This window comes from Chaetodon trifascialis, chromosome 11 (genome assembly GCF_039877785.1).
Source record: "Chaetodon trifascialis isolate fChaTrf1 chromosome 11, fChaTrf1.hap1, whole genome shotgun sequence".
In the NCBI taxonomy this organism is placed as follows: Eukaryota; Metazoa; Chordata; class Actinopteri; order Chaetodontiformes; family Chaetodontidae; genus Chaetodon; species Chaetodon trifascialis.
The window spans coordinates 9,800,230-9,814,614 of record NC_092066.1 but is presented as its reverse complement, the minus strand read 5'-3'; the positions used below and the strand labels follow the sequence as shown (position 1 = coordinate 9,814,614).

The following is a 14,385-nucleotide window of genomic DNA, read 5'->3' as shown; positions in this document are numbered from 1 at the left end:
TCTGGGATGGTCCCATGTACAGCCTGATAATAAAAACATGAAACCTGTGAAAGTATCTGTAGTGACAACTAGTATACAATGAATGATAAAGATATGTTTATTGACATATCCATCAGTGCGGACTCCAATGCAATTAACCATGCAAATTATCCAAGACAAGAGTAGATCATAGTTCCAGTGCTTTTTTTTTTTAACTGAACAAAAAGTTACAAATAAAGAGATTGCGGAGGTATTCCATAATCCTTATGTCTCTCTCATTATATACACTGTGGGGGATTTGCATTAACGGGACATTACCGTGTTAGAGAAACAACTTGTAATTGTTAACAAGGACAATCGCTGACACAGGTAGGCTCGATTTAGATACACCATCCCGAAATTTGTCATGTGATATGAACTGAGTCTGGGGACTTTGTTTTGACACGCTAACTCTATTGCAACGTGTCCATAAAGAGGTAATCTAATATATATATTTTATATACTCAAACCAGAGAAAAGAAGTTCTGATAAAACCACAAATGTGTGGCTATTTCTTAAAAAATAAATGATGGAAGAGTTAAGATTTGTCTTGTTTTGGAGAAAAAAAAACAAACAGATATGGCAGTAAAATCAATATCCAAACGTTAAGGCACTAGGTGGGCCAAATGCTACACCTGTTTAGTCTTCTACAAATAATTTACAATTCAAACAGTGCAGTTTTACATTTGTTAACTTAATGTTTTCCTTTTGAACCATTTATCTATGAGTCAATGTAAGGCAATACATTACAAAAAATAAACAATACAAGAAAAAAAAAAAATTACAGAGACAATGTACCAAATAAACAGAAAAAAAAAATCAATTAAGTTTTAGGACTCCTATATGCCATTATAGTGGAATTTTCCTTATGGCTTGGAGCAATAAAAATAATTATAATAATAAAAATAATGCATAGATTTAAATGATGATCTTGCATGCTCCTCACTCAATATGCAAAACATCTAATACTCATGTCCCGATACTCTGTCCCAAACCTGATAAGTGACTTGCAGAGTGATAAGAATAAAGGCAAAAAGGCCAGAGATATTAGATGAAGGCATCAGTCTCTTTTTCTTTTAAGCTGGAAACAGAAGTATGCTTGCATTTAGCTCGAGTATCTGTCAGGTGGGGGAAGAAATTACAAAATAGATATTCATTTTCCACCCCTGAGACACAACCACTCACTGCAGATCTGCAATCCCTGTATGACAGTACCTTAAGCTCAACACGCACTTACAGGAGTCCCAGCAAAACCCCCTTTTACCTTCCCATTTCCATCATAACTGTCATATAAAATGAAACACAGAATGTCTCCATGACAGGAGTCCCTCTGTCGGTCCATTGTTCATCTTTAGTTCAAGACGAGTGCGCCATCTTCTGGTGGAAATGGAGAGCTGCGAGTTTGTCGAGCTGGATGACGGTTATCTCTTGAACGTGGAAAGGTGGCAGAGGGGGGTATCAGGCCTCTTAATGTCCGTGATGCCTTGTGTCTTACATGTGTTGCAATTTTCCAGCGCTGGCTATTCATTGATATATTTTTTCAGTTGCATGAATTTTTCATTTAATACAGGTTTCTCCATTTTTGAGGATGAGGAAGGAGAGAAAGTTTAGAGTCCAGAAAAAAATCCAAACGGTTCAGACGGTTAGCTGAAAGACAGAACAGAGACAGGTGTCCAGTAAAAGAAAGATACAATATCCTGACTTTGGTTAGTAACCCAATCTAAGTCAACATACAACAGAAAAGCTGGTTTACAGACACTGCAACACCATTAACACCTCCGCATCATGTTTGACAGGTAATGTAGAAATCCTTTACACATGGAGTTGCATATTAAGTCTATAAGTTAGTCTCTGACCCCAAAAACACATTAGTGCCAATTAGAAAAAAAAAAACCCAAGTGTCAACTGGAAAGAGCCCAGGAGTCAACCAACCAACCAACCAACCAGAAGTGTCTCGTGTTAGAAACACCCAGTAACACAATTAATAAATAGACAAGTTTAAAGCTGTGAAGTCTAAAAACAAAAACAAATCAACACTTTCTGAAGAAGTTCCTGTCAACAAGTGCTGGATGTTGTGTCTGCTGCTTGGAGGCTGGACTGCGCTCTGCTACAACACAGGAGACAAACAGCAGGTCACGCGACTGTCTTGACCACATTTCAGCCCACCAGATGGGATAAAACCAGACTTCTGACTGCAGCACACCCTCACTTACTGCCCAAAACAACAGTGCCTCATTGTATGTCATGCAATTATCTAATTAGAAAATGTCTAAAGTCACAAATTGTCAAGTTACCTCAGTTTTCCTGTATTGCTTTTAGGGTTCTTGCGGAAGGACTGGTTTGGTCCAGAGCGAGTGGACATGGAACGAGGTGAGGCTCGTGAAAATGTGGATGGTGGGGTCTTGGGGATCTTCTTTCCAAGGTGGCCGATCCATTTCTTCTGCTCATCTTGGGTCAGGGCCAGCAGGAGCATGTCCCGGGCAGAGGTCACATCGTAGTTTACTGTAAAGGAAGGCATGAGGTGTTTACAGATTAACAATCAATTCTGACAAACATGACTCAAAATGGCCCCTAAAACATAAAAAAATGACATTTTCTTGCCTAACCAACAGCCCAAAACCTAAACGCATCCAGTATTTTCAAAATTCAGCGTGCTAGCCACTTAACATGGATGTAAAAACACACAGGATTTAAAAATAAAATAAAATAAAAATCAGATTGCAAAGGTTACAAGGAGAAATGCATTAGAAAAGGCTTGAAAAATAAAATGTTTGTGTCAATGTAATGTCATCATTACAGCACTTTACCTTTGCAAGGAGCAATAACATCCTCCTTTTTGTCGAGGTGGTCTTTGTGGCACTTGACGTGGCAGCGGCGACACTCCAGTGCCGGGGGCGGCTTGAAGACGTGCCACAGAGGCTTGGCGCAGGCCTCACAGTTGGAAGGGAAGTGATATAGCGTGGGGATGAACTCGTGGCCTTTGTGTGGGAGACAGTTGGTCTTGTCGCCCTGAGGGACCGTCTCCATGTCCGCCTCCTTCCTGCACTCTCCCTCGTTGGCATACAAAATCTGAAGACAGAAGGAGGGAGGGCCGCGTCAAAACAAATCTGCGCTAAAATAAGCTTTTTCTGAGGCCGAGCAGAGCTTCACATGATCAGATCTGACGTTCTGACATCAGAAGTCCAGGCTGAACACAAATATGAAAGAAATCTGTATGACAGGAAGAAGCCTCCAACCTGGAATATCCTTGGAATCTCTTCCGTCTCAGCTCGGTACACGTCTCCTTGTGTGACTGGTCTCACGTGAAACAATTTGCTACACAAGGGGGCACAAAATTAGCAATTACACATCCCGATTATATTTACAACACGACCTCTGCGGACAGACGGGAATGACACTTACTCGATATCTAGTACCATAGAGGGGCTGGACTGTTCCTTATCCTGCTCATCGTTGTAGAACAGAATCTTCTTACTGCTCACCACCACATACTGCAAAGAATGAGAGGACAATGAGAGGAAGACGGATTATTACCCTCAAGGGGTTGGCAGCATTCTCAGTTAAGCATAACAGACTTCAAAACAATGCAAGTGTACAGAGGAAGCGCCAAATAAACACGACATACCTGCTTCTTCCATCCGTATCGCTTGATATTAGCACGGTTAGGAATGGACAGCCAACCCTCCAATCTGGATTCTGAAAAGCAGCCCAGATGCAAAACACAAATTACACATCCGCGCAGTGAAACGCACTGCAGAAAAAAAAGCCCATGCAGTGTTTAAATCCAAACTCAACTGGGGGGAAAAAAATGAAAAGTTAAGTGACAAAGGTCATAATTGTTTCAAAACACCACGCGGACCCCTCAAGGAGTTCTGCCAGCGTTAAGGTAACTGCACTGGTGATCAGAGATGAGTTTGGATAACCCATGCTGCTGCTGCACACTCCCCATGCAGGAGGAAAATATTAAATATGGGTAAGTCCTTCTTACAGCATGTTAATAGAACATGAACAATTTCATCATTCACAATAACGTTTAAAAAGCTCTTTAATGAGAATTTTGCAGCAGGAATTAGTATATTAATTTCTCCCAATTAGCTCGATCACTCACTCCTTTCATTGAAACAACCATTGTTTGCTTTTAAAATTCTAATTTCAAGTGCATGCAGCTGAAACAACACAAGTGAAACGGGGAACAGTGAACTAAGAGGGGCTTGTCTACTACATGTGACACTGTGAGGGGGGTCTTAGTGCCCAAACGATCAGTACTTCTGGGTGAACATGCTGCAAAAAACAAAAAAGAAACAAAAAAAGGCCAATAAGAGTGTTAAGTGTCAAGTGTTTGAAGCACACAGTGCCATGAATCTAAAAGCAGCTTTTTCAGTTTCAAGACACGTTTTGAAAGGTGCTGAGAGTGAGGCGGTAAACCTCACACAGGGTGTAGTCTAGTATGATTGTAAGCTTTGATCTGATGCAGTTATTTTACCGTTAGGGCTGACTACGTGACATTAAGCAGATACAGCACCAGCAACTTTGCTTAACATCCACTTGGTCTCATAGAGTTTGCTGGTCAGACCGTTCTGACAATTTGAAAAGCTATTTTTCTCTCCACTCCATCAGGCGTCTTTCAAAAGTGTTCCCCCTACCTCAACAGAGGTGGCTTTCTCACCCCTGGCAAAATAATGCTGAAGAAAATCAGAGGCAAAAAGACAAAAAAAAACACACAACAGCTGCGGCACAGGTCAGGCAAGAGAGGCTCGTCCACTCAGTTACTCACAGAGGGAAAGGAATAGAAGTTACAAAGATAAGAAGAGCAAGGAGAACCGGCTGGACATGAGGGGGATAAAGAGAGAATGGTTTAACCACAGACACCAGCATACATGAAAACAGACCATATTTCTAAATTAAGATGTGTTAGAGGAGTCATGAATTCTGACCAACTGTTAGTCAATCAATCACTGAGTACAGCAGTGTAAACCTAAAACCAAGGGCAGTCTGTTCAACAGACACCTGATACTATATCTTAAATACACATGAGGTTCCTAACACTGACTCATTACTTAAACCAGCCTAAAAACATAGTTTGATCATTCCACACAAAAAGCAGCAAAACTGAGAAACAAACTTGACATAAAAAGGATTTCTTTTGTTTTGGAACCATATCCAAATACAACCTTCGAACCAAAACCTGGGAAGTCAAGGTTTGCAGAAATCTTACATCTTTCCTACTTGATACATAACTCTTCTACATTCTTCCTAAAGGCCACAAGATGCAAACAGCGTCAGCAGGTTTGTTTTTGCATCCACTAGGTGTAACACACCTAAAAGTAGCACGCAAACGGCACTTTCTCTGCAAATCCCAGACTATTTGGACACTCTTGAATGTTATTTCCAAGCAGAGGAGTCCTGCATTTGAGTCTCTTATGAATAGAAAAAGCAGCGGCGGCGTCCAGTTAGGCCCCGTGGTGACCCTACCTGCGATGTTGCTGTCTGTCTCATCCGTCTGCAAGCTGGTGACGCTGGAGTTATCCATGCGCTGCTGCAGGTCGTTCAGTTTCTCTCGAAGCTGCTCGATGTCGCTCTCCTTGCTGTCCAGCTGCATTTGCAGCTCGTTGCGATATGTGCATTCTTCTGCCAGTTGCTGGTGGGGGAAAAACCATGAGATTTGAGTTAAAAACAGGGGCACTTCTTTGATTTCAATGAGCTCTAGCATCCTCGGACTTCTGAAACTTACCGCCTGCATCTCACTCAACTCCTTCTGGTACTTGATGGCCATGTGGTTAAACTTCTCCTTCTCCTGGTTAAGTTCCAGCTGAAGCTTGCGGTTTTCCTTCTCCTTCTTCCGCAGGTCGGCAGTACTGCCCTTCTTCTTCTGGTCCAGCTTCATGTCCTTGCGGTTCATGATCTCTGCCAGCTTGTTCACCGCCTGATAAATTTGAGCACGTAAACAGTTGAAAAGCATCAGTCACCACTTGGTTTACCACTGTTTGCAAATATCTTCTGACGTAAAAGGTGCATCTTTACCTGAGTCTTCAATGTGCGCTCTGTGTTGAGGACCTTCTCATAGTTGGCCTTGATTGTATTTGCAATCTCTTCCTTCTGAGCTGCATACTCTGTCAACCAAAAGAGACTCAGCTTTGTAAAGACATAATTATAATACAGCAAAAAGACACAAAGGTCAACGAAGGGACAGTACCTTCGTCCTGAGTATGAAGCTTCTCATTTAAGTCAGCCTTCTCTTTGCTGAGGTTCTCCACATCTTTGGTCAGAGTTTTATTGGATTCCTCAAGCTGCAGAGAAGTTTCAACATTATCATTATCAACATTATCACTTCTGTATAATTAAATGTACAATACAATAAACATTGCAGAGGAAGACCATTTAGGTTCTGCTCACCCGTGCAATAGTAGCCTCCTTTTCCCCAACCTCCTGCTTATGTCTAGTCAATGCCTTCTTGTTCTCCTGGCTGAGCTCAAAGTACTGCTCCTCTTGAAGTGCCCGGGCAAGCTGTTCTGATTCGGCCTTGGTCACGGTCAGATCCAGCTGGGCGGACAGGGAGTCCCTTTGTCCAGGATAAAACACATTTCAAGTTTTATAACCATGTCTTTTCAGTTTTAAAGTTGCTTTTGTCATCAGACCACAATAAGTTTAGTCAGCTGATAAATAACATATATTTGGGTGGTTCAATCCTGTGAATAGAACTTAGTTTCTTACCTTTCACTGCACAACTCCTGCACCTTTTTATGAGCCTCCTGTACCTGCCGGTTCCTTTCCTCAATCTCCTCCTTTAGTTCCTTGACCTGAGTTTTGTAAAGCGTCTGAGGGAAGACAGACAGATCGTTCAACAACTGATTTACACACTAAATAAAGAGGACAGAGACACTGAGGAACTGAGACTCATACTTACAGAAAAATACTGTTCGGCCTCAAGCTGGTCCTGAAGTTCCCTCATCTGTCCCTCATTGCCTCTGTATTGTCTGTTAACACATCACATTATTTCTTCATTAAATCCAGGTATGTGGCTAACTGTACTCACAAGTTTGAGCACTTTGAAACACTCAGCCAGGCAAACGGAGCCGGCCTCTAAGACCGCCTCTGCAGTAAAATGCAACCAGCGACACATCCAGCAGCCCTGGCTGCAGCACTAGCCAGAGGATTAGCAACGGAGTGGATGGAGCTGGACTCAGAGTAAACCCTAATCCTTTGATGTAAACACTGTCGCAGAACAGCTTTGGCGTAGTCACCCTCTAATCTGGAATAATAGCACTTATTTGAAAATAGCAGGCAATTGTTGGGCAATTTACGCTTTGACTTCCAAAGAGTATTACTGGCCAGTGCAGCAATAACAGAAAATTAGCACTCCTGGCTAGAGCTGCTGCCAGTTAGTTTCACAGTAATATTAACCGGCACAAGTAACCTCAAATTTTCCTTATTTTCCCAATTAACATAATACAAGTGTTTATTCTTTTTACAACTCCAATCCTTTCTGTCATACACTCAATTGAAAACAGTGGAAGACAACATATTTAATGTTTTTCCTCATCAGCTGATCAATTTTGAAATTCTCGTGCAGGAGGGCCACTCACTTGGTCAGCTGTGCCAGCTGGAACTCCAGCGAGCGTTTACTCTCTAGTGCTGTGTTGATCTCCTGTTTGAGCTGCTTCTCCGAACACCTGAGGCGGTCCACCTCCTGCGTGCGGCTCTTCAGATCGCTCTGAGCCACCACGCGCTTGCTCGACTCCTGCTCTCCCTGTATCCGCAGATTCTTCACCTGGAGAGACAGGTGAGATATGACAAATGCGAGGCTATAGCTGAATTTTAAGAAGGACCGCAGCGAGAGGGACCACTTACCTCATCTTCCAGCCTTTCTTTTTGCTTCATCAGCTGCTCCATCTTCTGCACAGACTGCTTGAGGTCAAACTCCAACATTGAGCACTGCTTCTCAACCTCCACTACCCGGCTCTCCGCTCGCATCCGCGCTCCATTCTCCTCAGACATCTTCTGCTGAACAGCTGGAGCAGGACGGTGACAGAAGAACAGTCAATTCCTTTTCAATTCCTGATCATTTCAGTGTGCTGGTCACTTGTTAACCCTGAATTCACAGTGAACTGACTGTCTGTCTGTCTGTCCGTCTGTCCGTCTGTCCGTCTGTCCGTCTGTCCGTCCGTCTGTCCGTCCATTATTATTCTTCCACTTTCTCTTCCTACAGTACAGGGACACTGTATGTGTTTGGAGGGGATCTCTTTCTGTATACTACTGTGAACTGTGTGTTCTTGGAGCTGGAAACACAACTACATGCGAATGAAAGGGGGCATAAAATTCAGACGATTAAACCTTTTAAAAACAAAAATCTGGACTTTTTGATGAAACATGGACAATGACGAGCCTTGCCACAGACAGGCTGGAGTCTATTCCAGCGTGTGCTAGGTGAAAGCCAAGAAAATCACCTTGACAGATGCTTAGACTATTGCATAAACTGCCTCAGAGTCCAGCCTTAATATGCAATGAGACACTGTCCTGACATGCTGACTGGCTTGCACTCCTTGAATTCCTCTCACCCAAACATCCCCTTAAGGTAAGTATGATCAGATGGTAGACAAGAAAGATGAAACAGGGAGAAGAGGATGGGGTCCAAAAGGAGTTAAATGAAATAAGGGTGGAGAAGCAATAAAAAATGAAGAGACACATTCATGTAGGACTCTAGACGAAAAATAGAAGCAAATAGAAAAAGCAGAGAGGAAAAACTGTGAAGGAGGGCATGCTCTGACATAGGACTGGCATACCATTCATGGCAGCTGATTTGGCTTCTTCAATAGACTCATATTTGTCAGTGAGCTGCGCCCGCGTCACCCTGTGCTCAGTTTGTTCCTGCTCCAGACGCTGCTGCAACGTCTTCAGTTTGTAGTTCAGGTCTATCTCCAGGTTGTTCTTTTCCTATTGAAGAGGAGTAACGAGACATGAAGCAAGCAAGCAATTCCTAAAATTCAACAGGGTGGAAGGAAGTACATATATGAACTACTGCTGCTGCTAGAACGAGGACTGGTTGTGTATACCTTCTCCAGGTTATTGCTCCTCTCCTGGGCCTGTTTGCGCTCTCCCTCCACCTTGGAGAGGCTCAGCTTCAAGCTTTTGTTGTCCTCTTGCAGCCCTGCCATCCTCGCTGAGAAAGGACAATAAAGACAAACAGTCACCATCACGGTGTTTATGATCTAAAGCTGGTGTTTTCTTTCCTCATTGCCACTCCATCATACTCCCTTCCTTCCCCGCTAATTCTCTGACTTTCATGAGCTTGTTTGTATTATAAGATAACTGTCTGTGCATGACCAAACTGTGATTTGGTCATGCTCTTATAGATTGCAGTGGTGTGTCAGTGTCATCGTTTGTGGCTCACCTTGCAGCTCCCTGATCTCCTCAGAGCCCTGGCTGTAGTTCCTCCTCTCTGAGTCCAGGGTGCTCTGAAGAAGCAGGAGCTCCTTCTCCAGCTGGGCCTTCTCTCCGTCCGCTGCACGGCTCCTCTCCTGCAGCTCGCGGTTCAAGCTCTCCAGCTGGCTCATTGACTTGGCCACCTCCGTGTGGCTCTTCCGCAGCCTCGCTGCTGTGTCCGACTCTGCGCGCAGGAGGTCATTGGCCTCTTCCAGCTGTCAGTGACAAAGAAATTTTAACGGATTGTCCTCCTTTCTGTCCAGACTGTGTGTGTGTGTGCATGTGTGTGTGTGTCTCTACTGTGTACCTGATTCTGCAGCTGGACAATCTTGTCATTTGTGGCCTGAGAGTTCTGGCTGATCTTCCTCATATCTTCAACCTGCTCCTTTAAAGTTGACACTATAAAAAAAAACAGATGGGAAATGAATTGGACGAAGCTTCATTTTATCTCCTGTTTCTACTCCCAATTTCCTGATTAAAATCACGTTAAATTCCAGGTAGAGGATATAAAGTGTTCAATTCCAAGAGCTTATTGCTCATCAATCCACTTAGTGCCGTCTTCTGTTGCACATCAATGGGAAGTCACAGAGACATGTGGATCATTTAACAGTTAACTAGATCTGTAGTTAGCAGTGAGCAAGAAGAAGGTCACATCAGGATACCAGATAATCCATCTTGGGCATGTGTCTTACCCAGACCCAATGATACTGAGAGGACAAGTGCATTAACATGCAACAAAAATACTTCAAATACTGACTGCGCCCCTGCTTCGCTGTGCAATTACACTTTAATTGCAAAGTGTCTGAATCATACATCAACAGCACCTCATTATATTTACCCTCATTCTCCAAATTGCGTCTCTTCTCTGCCTCCTGGTCAGCTTTTCTTTGGTACTCGGTGAATCTGTGCTGCAGCATGATCTTGTCCTTCTCCAGCAGAGACACGCTGGCCTCTGCAGTCTTTCTCAGGTTTGCCTGTGGAAAGGAACAAAAGAGCAGCTGTGATGCGGCAGGATGAAACTACCTTTTCTTAAAGTCTTACCAAAATAAAACCTGTACATGATGTTTCTGTTTATGGGTATGTTTGCAATCAAAGCAACAAACATTGTGAATTTATCATTTGTCCATTAGAGGAATGTTGAAAGAAAGAAAAGTGTCAGCATTTGACCTCTTCATCCAGTTCTTTCATGATCTTGTCGATCTTGGTGTTTGATGTCCTGAGGAGAAAAGAATTTGAGAAACTTCTTTGAATGTCTCCAACAAAAATCAGGTGAAGTTAAATAAAAATTTCATGTACATTTCGGTGTACAAAAGTCCAATTTAATCTTTATAAGCAATCAAGGATGCACATGCAACCACAGGACAGAGAACACACCGGTGGCACTTCATAATAACTTGTCTGTGGTCCTGCCATAAAATGACTTTTTTTTTTTTTTTTTTTAGGAATAAAATATATAAGGCTATTGTCTGTTTTGCAGCCAAAGAATGTGCATCATGCCTGTACGGACTTAACTGATACATGTCTGTATCAATTAAAGTCCCATTTCATACCTGCACTTCTGCTCCAACTCATCCTTCAGCTGCATCTCACTGTGGAGCTGCTCCTCTAGCTGGTAGATCCTTTTCTGCAGGTTCTCCAGCTAAATAGAAACAAAGATTTAACACTCTTAGATCTTCATAGACACAGACAGATGTTGCAGATTCCTGCATTAAGGGAACGTGAAGTCAGGAAAGGGGGGGGAAAAAAAAAAAAAAAAAAGACATTCTGCATCTCAGCTGTGTTGTTCTTCTTAAAAACTGTAGCTGCCTACTCACATGACTCTTGTCTTCTTTTGTGGAGCTGCTACGTTTGTCACTGGTCTTTGTGGCGGCAGTGGACCTGCGCAAAAGGCTGGAAACAGAACACATGTTTTATTATTGATATGTAAGCACAGCGGTTATATTAAAACCTCTTATCAAAGTTAAGACTAACAACTACCATTGTTGCTTCATACATTTTCATACATGTCTTAATATGCGAACAATTCAATGTTACAAGGAGAGCAGATTGATTATGAACGCGGCATGGAGCGAAATCTGGTACACTTACTGCTGATTGCTGTAGTAAGTGAAGCCCACAAAGGGGAGCTGGTTGCCCACAAAGGCCTTTGGTATGGGGAAGGTCTCCTCCTCCCCCCGATCCTCCTCGATGTCGTCAAAGTTACTGGTGTCAACGTCACTGCTCAGTTCAGGCACTACTGGGGCCGCCGCTGCACAGGACACATAAAAAGATGGAAGATTCAGTGATGATAACATGGGCCACGAGGGCTCATCGGGTATCAGAAGTCGACTACAGATTAAAGGCACAGTCCGTAATGCAAGCAAAAATCAAAACACAGGCTTCAAAACAGTCTCCCGAACTAAGTCGAACATCTTTGAATACAGGGACGGACACCGGAGAAAGCACAAATTGGGTGTTTACGGTGTTACATAAGTAAACACAGCCGCAAAATAAGCCTAAATTTTGATTTAGTCTGTTAATCAACATGTTAATGCTTTATCATGAATCATATGTGCAAATATATCTGTAACAATATGCACATATCAGGCCTTGAAAATGGTCAGTTAACCCAAATCACATTATTTTTCTCTTCTGCCTTCTCTATTATTTTCAAGAAATATTTTCTTTTTATCATCAGCCATAACAGTATTTTGAGGTAGGTTGCCTTCCAGATAGATAAGAGACACAGAAAGCGTTTCAGTTTTCTCTGCACACAGTTTCCTGGATCACAGATCTCTTTTGAAATCCCCTTTAAAACAAGGGAACCCAGCCAGCTCGCAGAGCCGGTCAGCCAGTGGAACGACAGGGGTGGTCAACAGCAAAGTGCTGACTTCAGCCTAGTCAAGTATTAAATATAAAGCCACTAAAGAACCGACTGTAGCTCCTGGATTTAGCCGTACATTTCTAATCTCTCTTCGCTCCATTGTCAATCCCGGCGCATTAACATTTGCGATGGGCTGCTTCCACGCTGATGGCCTCAAAAACCGATGAGCTGCCAATTGCGCCTATAGGAGCAGGAATCACGTTCGGCCTTGGAGAGGATACTGAATGAATGGCTCGTCTACAAGAATTTCCTGCAACTGTCTGCAGTAGGTCAAATGGAAAACATGCTCGCTGGGCTGCACGACTGCGGTAACAGCGTGCAGCCTGCCAAATGGAAAGGCGTGCACGTAATCAGAAATCTCAACGGTGAAAATGTTCTTACTCTCTCTGATGTTCTCCCACGTCCACTGGTCATTCTTGAAGAAAGGATGCCTCTTGATCTCGTCGACACCGTTGCGGCCGAGTCGAACTTCCCTGTGGGGGTCAGTGAGGCTATGCTTAGTTTGATCCTTGAAATGTCAACTATTATGCACGTGATTTTTAAAATGCTTTCAGAACAGAAGCAGGTGTTAAGAGGCACATCTTCACTGTGTACGTGTCAATCAAGATTCTTTCCACTGAGGGTCCTCGAAGCTGCGAAACAATCTGTGCCCAAACAAGGAACGGGTCTTATGATAAGAGCCCTCCTCAAAAATCCAGCGCTTAGTCTGCCACTATCTAACCTGTCAGTCAGGAAAGCACAGATGAGATTCTTGGCGTCATTGGAGATGTCGCTGTCATCGGGGAAGGTCAGGGCATTCTTGTGGTTCATGATTTTGCTGTAGGTCCCCACCAGCGAGTCTGCATAGAAAGGAGTGTCGCCTGGTGCACAACACAAGACAAGAACAAGACCCTTGGGTTACTGAAATGTTCTACCGTGTGAAACAAACACTGAACATGAAAAAATCTATCCAGGGAAGGTTCAGAATCTCATTTTCGTGTTGTAGACTGGAGAGAACGGGAAAAATGATCCCAGGTTTTTGTTTTGTAATGTTAAACTCAATCAGTTGACGTTTTCAGCAAGTACTCACCGACTAGCATTTCGTACAGGAACACTCCCACGGACCACCAGTCGCACTCTCTGCCATAATAGCCATCTCCTCCTTGAGATTTCAGTACCTCAGGCGAAATGTAGTCTGGAGTTCCCACTGCTGTGTCACATCGTACCATACCATCCTGAAGAAGAAAAACATTCAAAAATTACAACTGCAACACTTTTACTGCAATAATGAATCCCTCAAAATAAGCGTCAAAATCCTTAAATGTTTTTCACAGACCAGACAGAAACTGAATGGGATACCTTGTTCATTTTCATGCAGGTTCCAAAGTCTGCCAGTTTTAAGTGGCCTGCTTTGTCTAGCAACATGTTGTCAGGCTTCACGTCCCTGAGAAGGCAAAAATAAAGTGATATCAAACACGCAAAACAGTACTTCCTAGTCAAGGATATAACAAGAAAACTGTTAAAGGTTAGAGCTGCTTGAAGGTGCCATCTGAAAAAATAGCTCTCAAATCACAAAGTGTCTGAAGGTGCTGTGCTGTTCTGCAGCAATAGGTCAGATGTAATGAGGTATGAAGGAGGCTGAGAGAGCGGAATTTATGTTTTCTTGAAATTTCCTTTCACTGCAACTTCCAGCAAGCTAATGGGAACACAGCGAGAACTATTTAATACGACTGTCTGTCATGGTGAGAATTTTCCACCATCTCAGCTGTGCACAGAGCTTAGTGGGTAAAATAATATTAGTAACCACTTTCTAAAAAGGAAAAAAACTATTTCAGGACTCTTGCGTATGGCGTTTACATCATAGAAATGTGGGGCTGTCCGGTGCAGTGATTGATTACCCGACTACTCCAGGAGAAATGACACACACACAGCCTGCATCATGGAACTGAACTGAACAGAAACAACTCTAACAGATAATGTAAATCTCATAAATCACTGCTGAAAAAGCAGAAAATGAGGCGACAAGGGCAGCAACTGTAACTCATTTAAACGCATGACACCTTAGAACTACAGCTGCAACAATGAATCCATTTGGATAACTAACT

The 14,385-nt window shown here is 43.0% G+C and overlaps 1 protein-coding gene across 2 annotated transcripts in view; it reads right to left on the bottom strand.

Moving 5' to 3' along the window:
* Positions 1 to 74: 74 nt before the first annotated feature.
* Positions 75 to 14,385, bottom strand: part of rock1 (Rho-associated, coiled-coil containing protein kinase 1) — a 28,878-nt gene continuing 14,567 nt past the window's right edge. The window contains exons 6-33 of one of the 2 annotated variants that reach the window (XM_070973805.1): positions 13,640 to 13,724; positions 13,371 to 13,515; positions 13,023 to 13,161; positions 12,683 to 12,774; positions 11,527 to 11,686; positions 11,253 to 11,328; positions 10,989 to 11,077; positions 10,606 to 10,654; positions 10,277 to 10,412; positions 9,746 to 9,837; positions 9,407 to 9,653; positions 9,069 to 9,175; positions 8,799 to 8,949; positions 7,867 to 8,027; positions 7,602 to 7,786; positions 6,923 to 6,992; positions 6,730 to 6,833; positions 6,412 to 6,577; positions 6,212 to 6,305; positions 6,040 to 6,128; positions 5,750 to 5,941; positions 5,491 to 5,656; positions 3,644 to 3,714; positions 3,421 to 3,509; positions 3,255 to 3,333; positions 2,826 to 3,087; positions 2,313 to 2,520; positions 75 to 1,665 (exon numbers count right to left, since the gene is read on the bottom strand). In XM_070973805.1, coding sequence (XP_070829906.1) covers positions 1,662 to 1,665; positions 2,313 to 2,520; positions 2,826 to 3,087; positions 3,255 to 3,333; positions 3,421 to 3,509; positions 3,644 to 3,714; positions 5,491 to 5,656; positions 5,750 to 5,941; positions 6,040 to 6,128; positions 6,212 to 6,305; positions 6,412 to 6,577; positions 6,730 to 6,833; positions 6,923 to 6,992; positions 7,602 to 7,786; positions 7,867 to 8,027; positions 8,799 to 8,949; positions 9,069 to 9,175; positions 9,407 to 9,653; positions 9,746 to 9,837; positions 10,277 to 10,412; positions 10,606 to 10,654; positions 10,989 to 11,077; positions 11,253 to 11,328; positions 11,527 to 11,686; positions 12,683 to 12,774; positions 13,023 to 13,161; positions 13,371 to 13,515; positions 13,640 to 13,724 — 3,508 coding nt within the window. In that variant the 3' untranslated portion in view covers positions 75 to 1,661. Of the gene's footprint in view, positions 1,666 to 1,952; positions 2,126 to 2,312; positions 2,521 to 2,825; positions 3,088 to 3,254; positions 3,334 to 3,420; positions 3,510 to 3,643; positions 3,715 to 5,490; positions 5,657 to 5,749; positions 5,942 to 6,039; positions 6,129 to 6,211; positions 6,306 to 6,411; positions 6,578 to 6,729; positions 6,834 to 6,922; positions 6,993 to 7,601; positions 7,787 to 7,866; positions 8,028 to 8,798; positions 8,950 to 9,068; positions 9,176 to 9,406; positions 9,654 to 9,745; positions 9,838 to 10,276; positions 10,413 to 10,605; positions 10,655 to 10,988; positions 11,078 to 11,252; positions 11,329 to 11,526; positions 11,687 to 12,682; positions 12,775 to 13,022; positions 13,162 to 13,370; positions 13,516 to 13,639; positions 13,725 to 14,385 lie in introns of those variants that run through there. The other variant, XM_070973803.1, reaches the window with a different exon arrangement.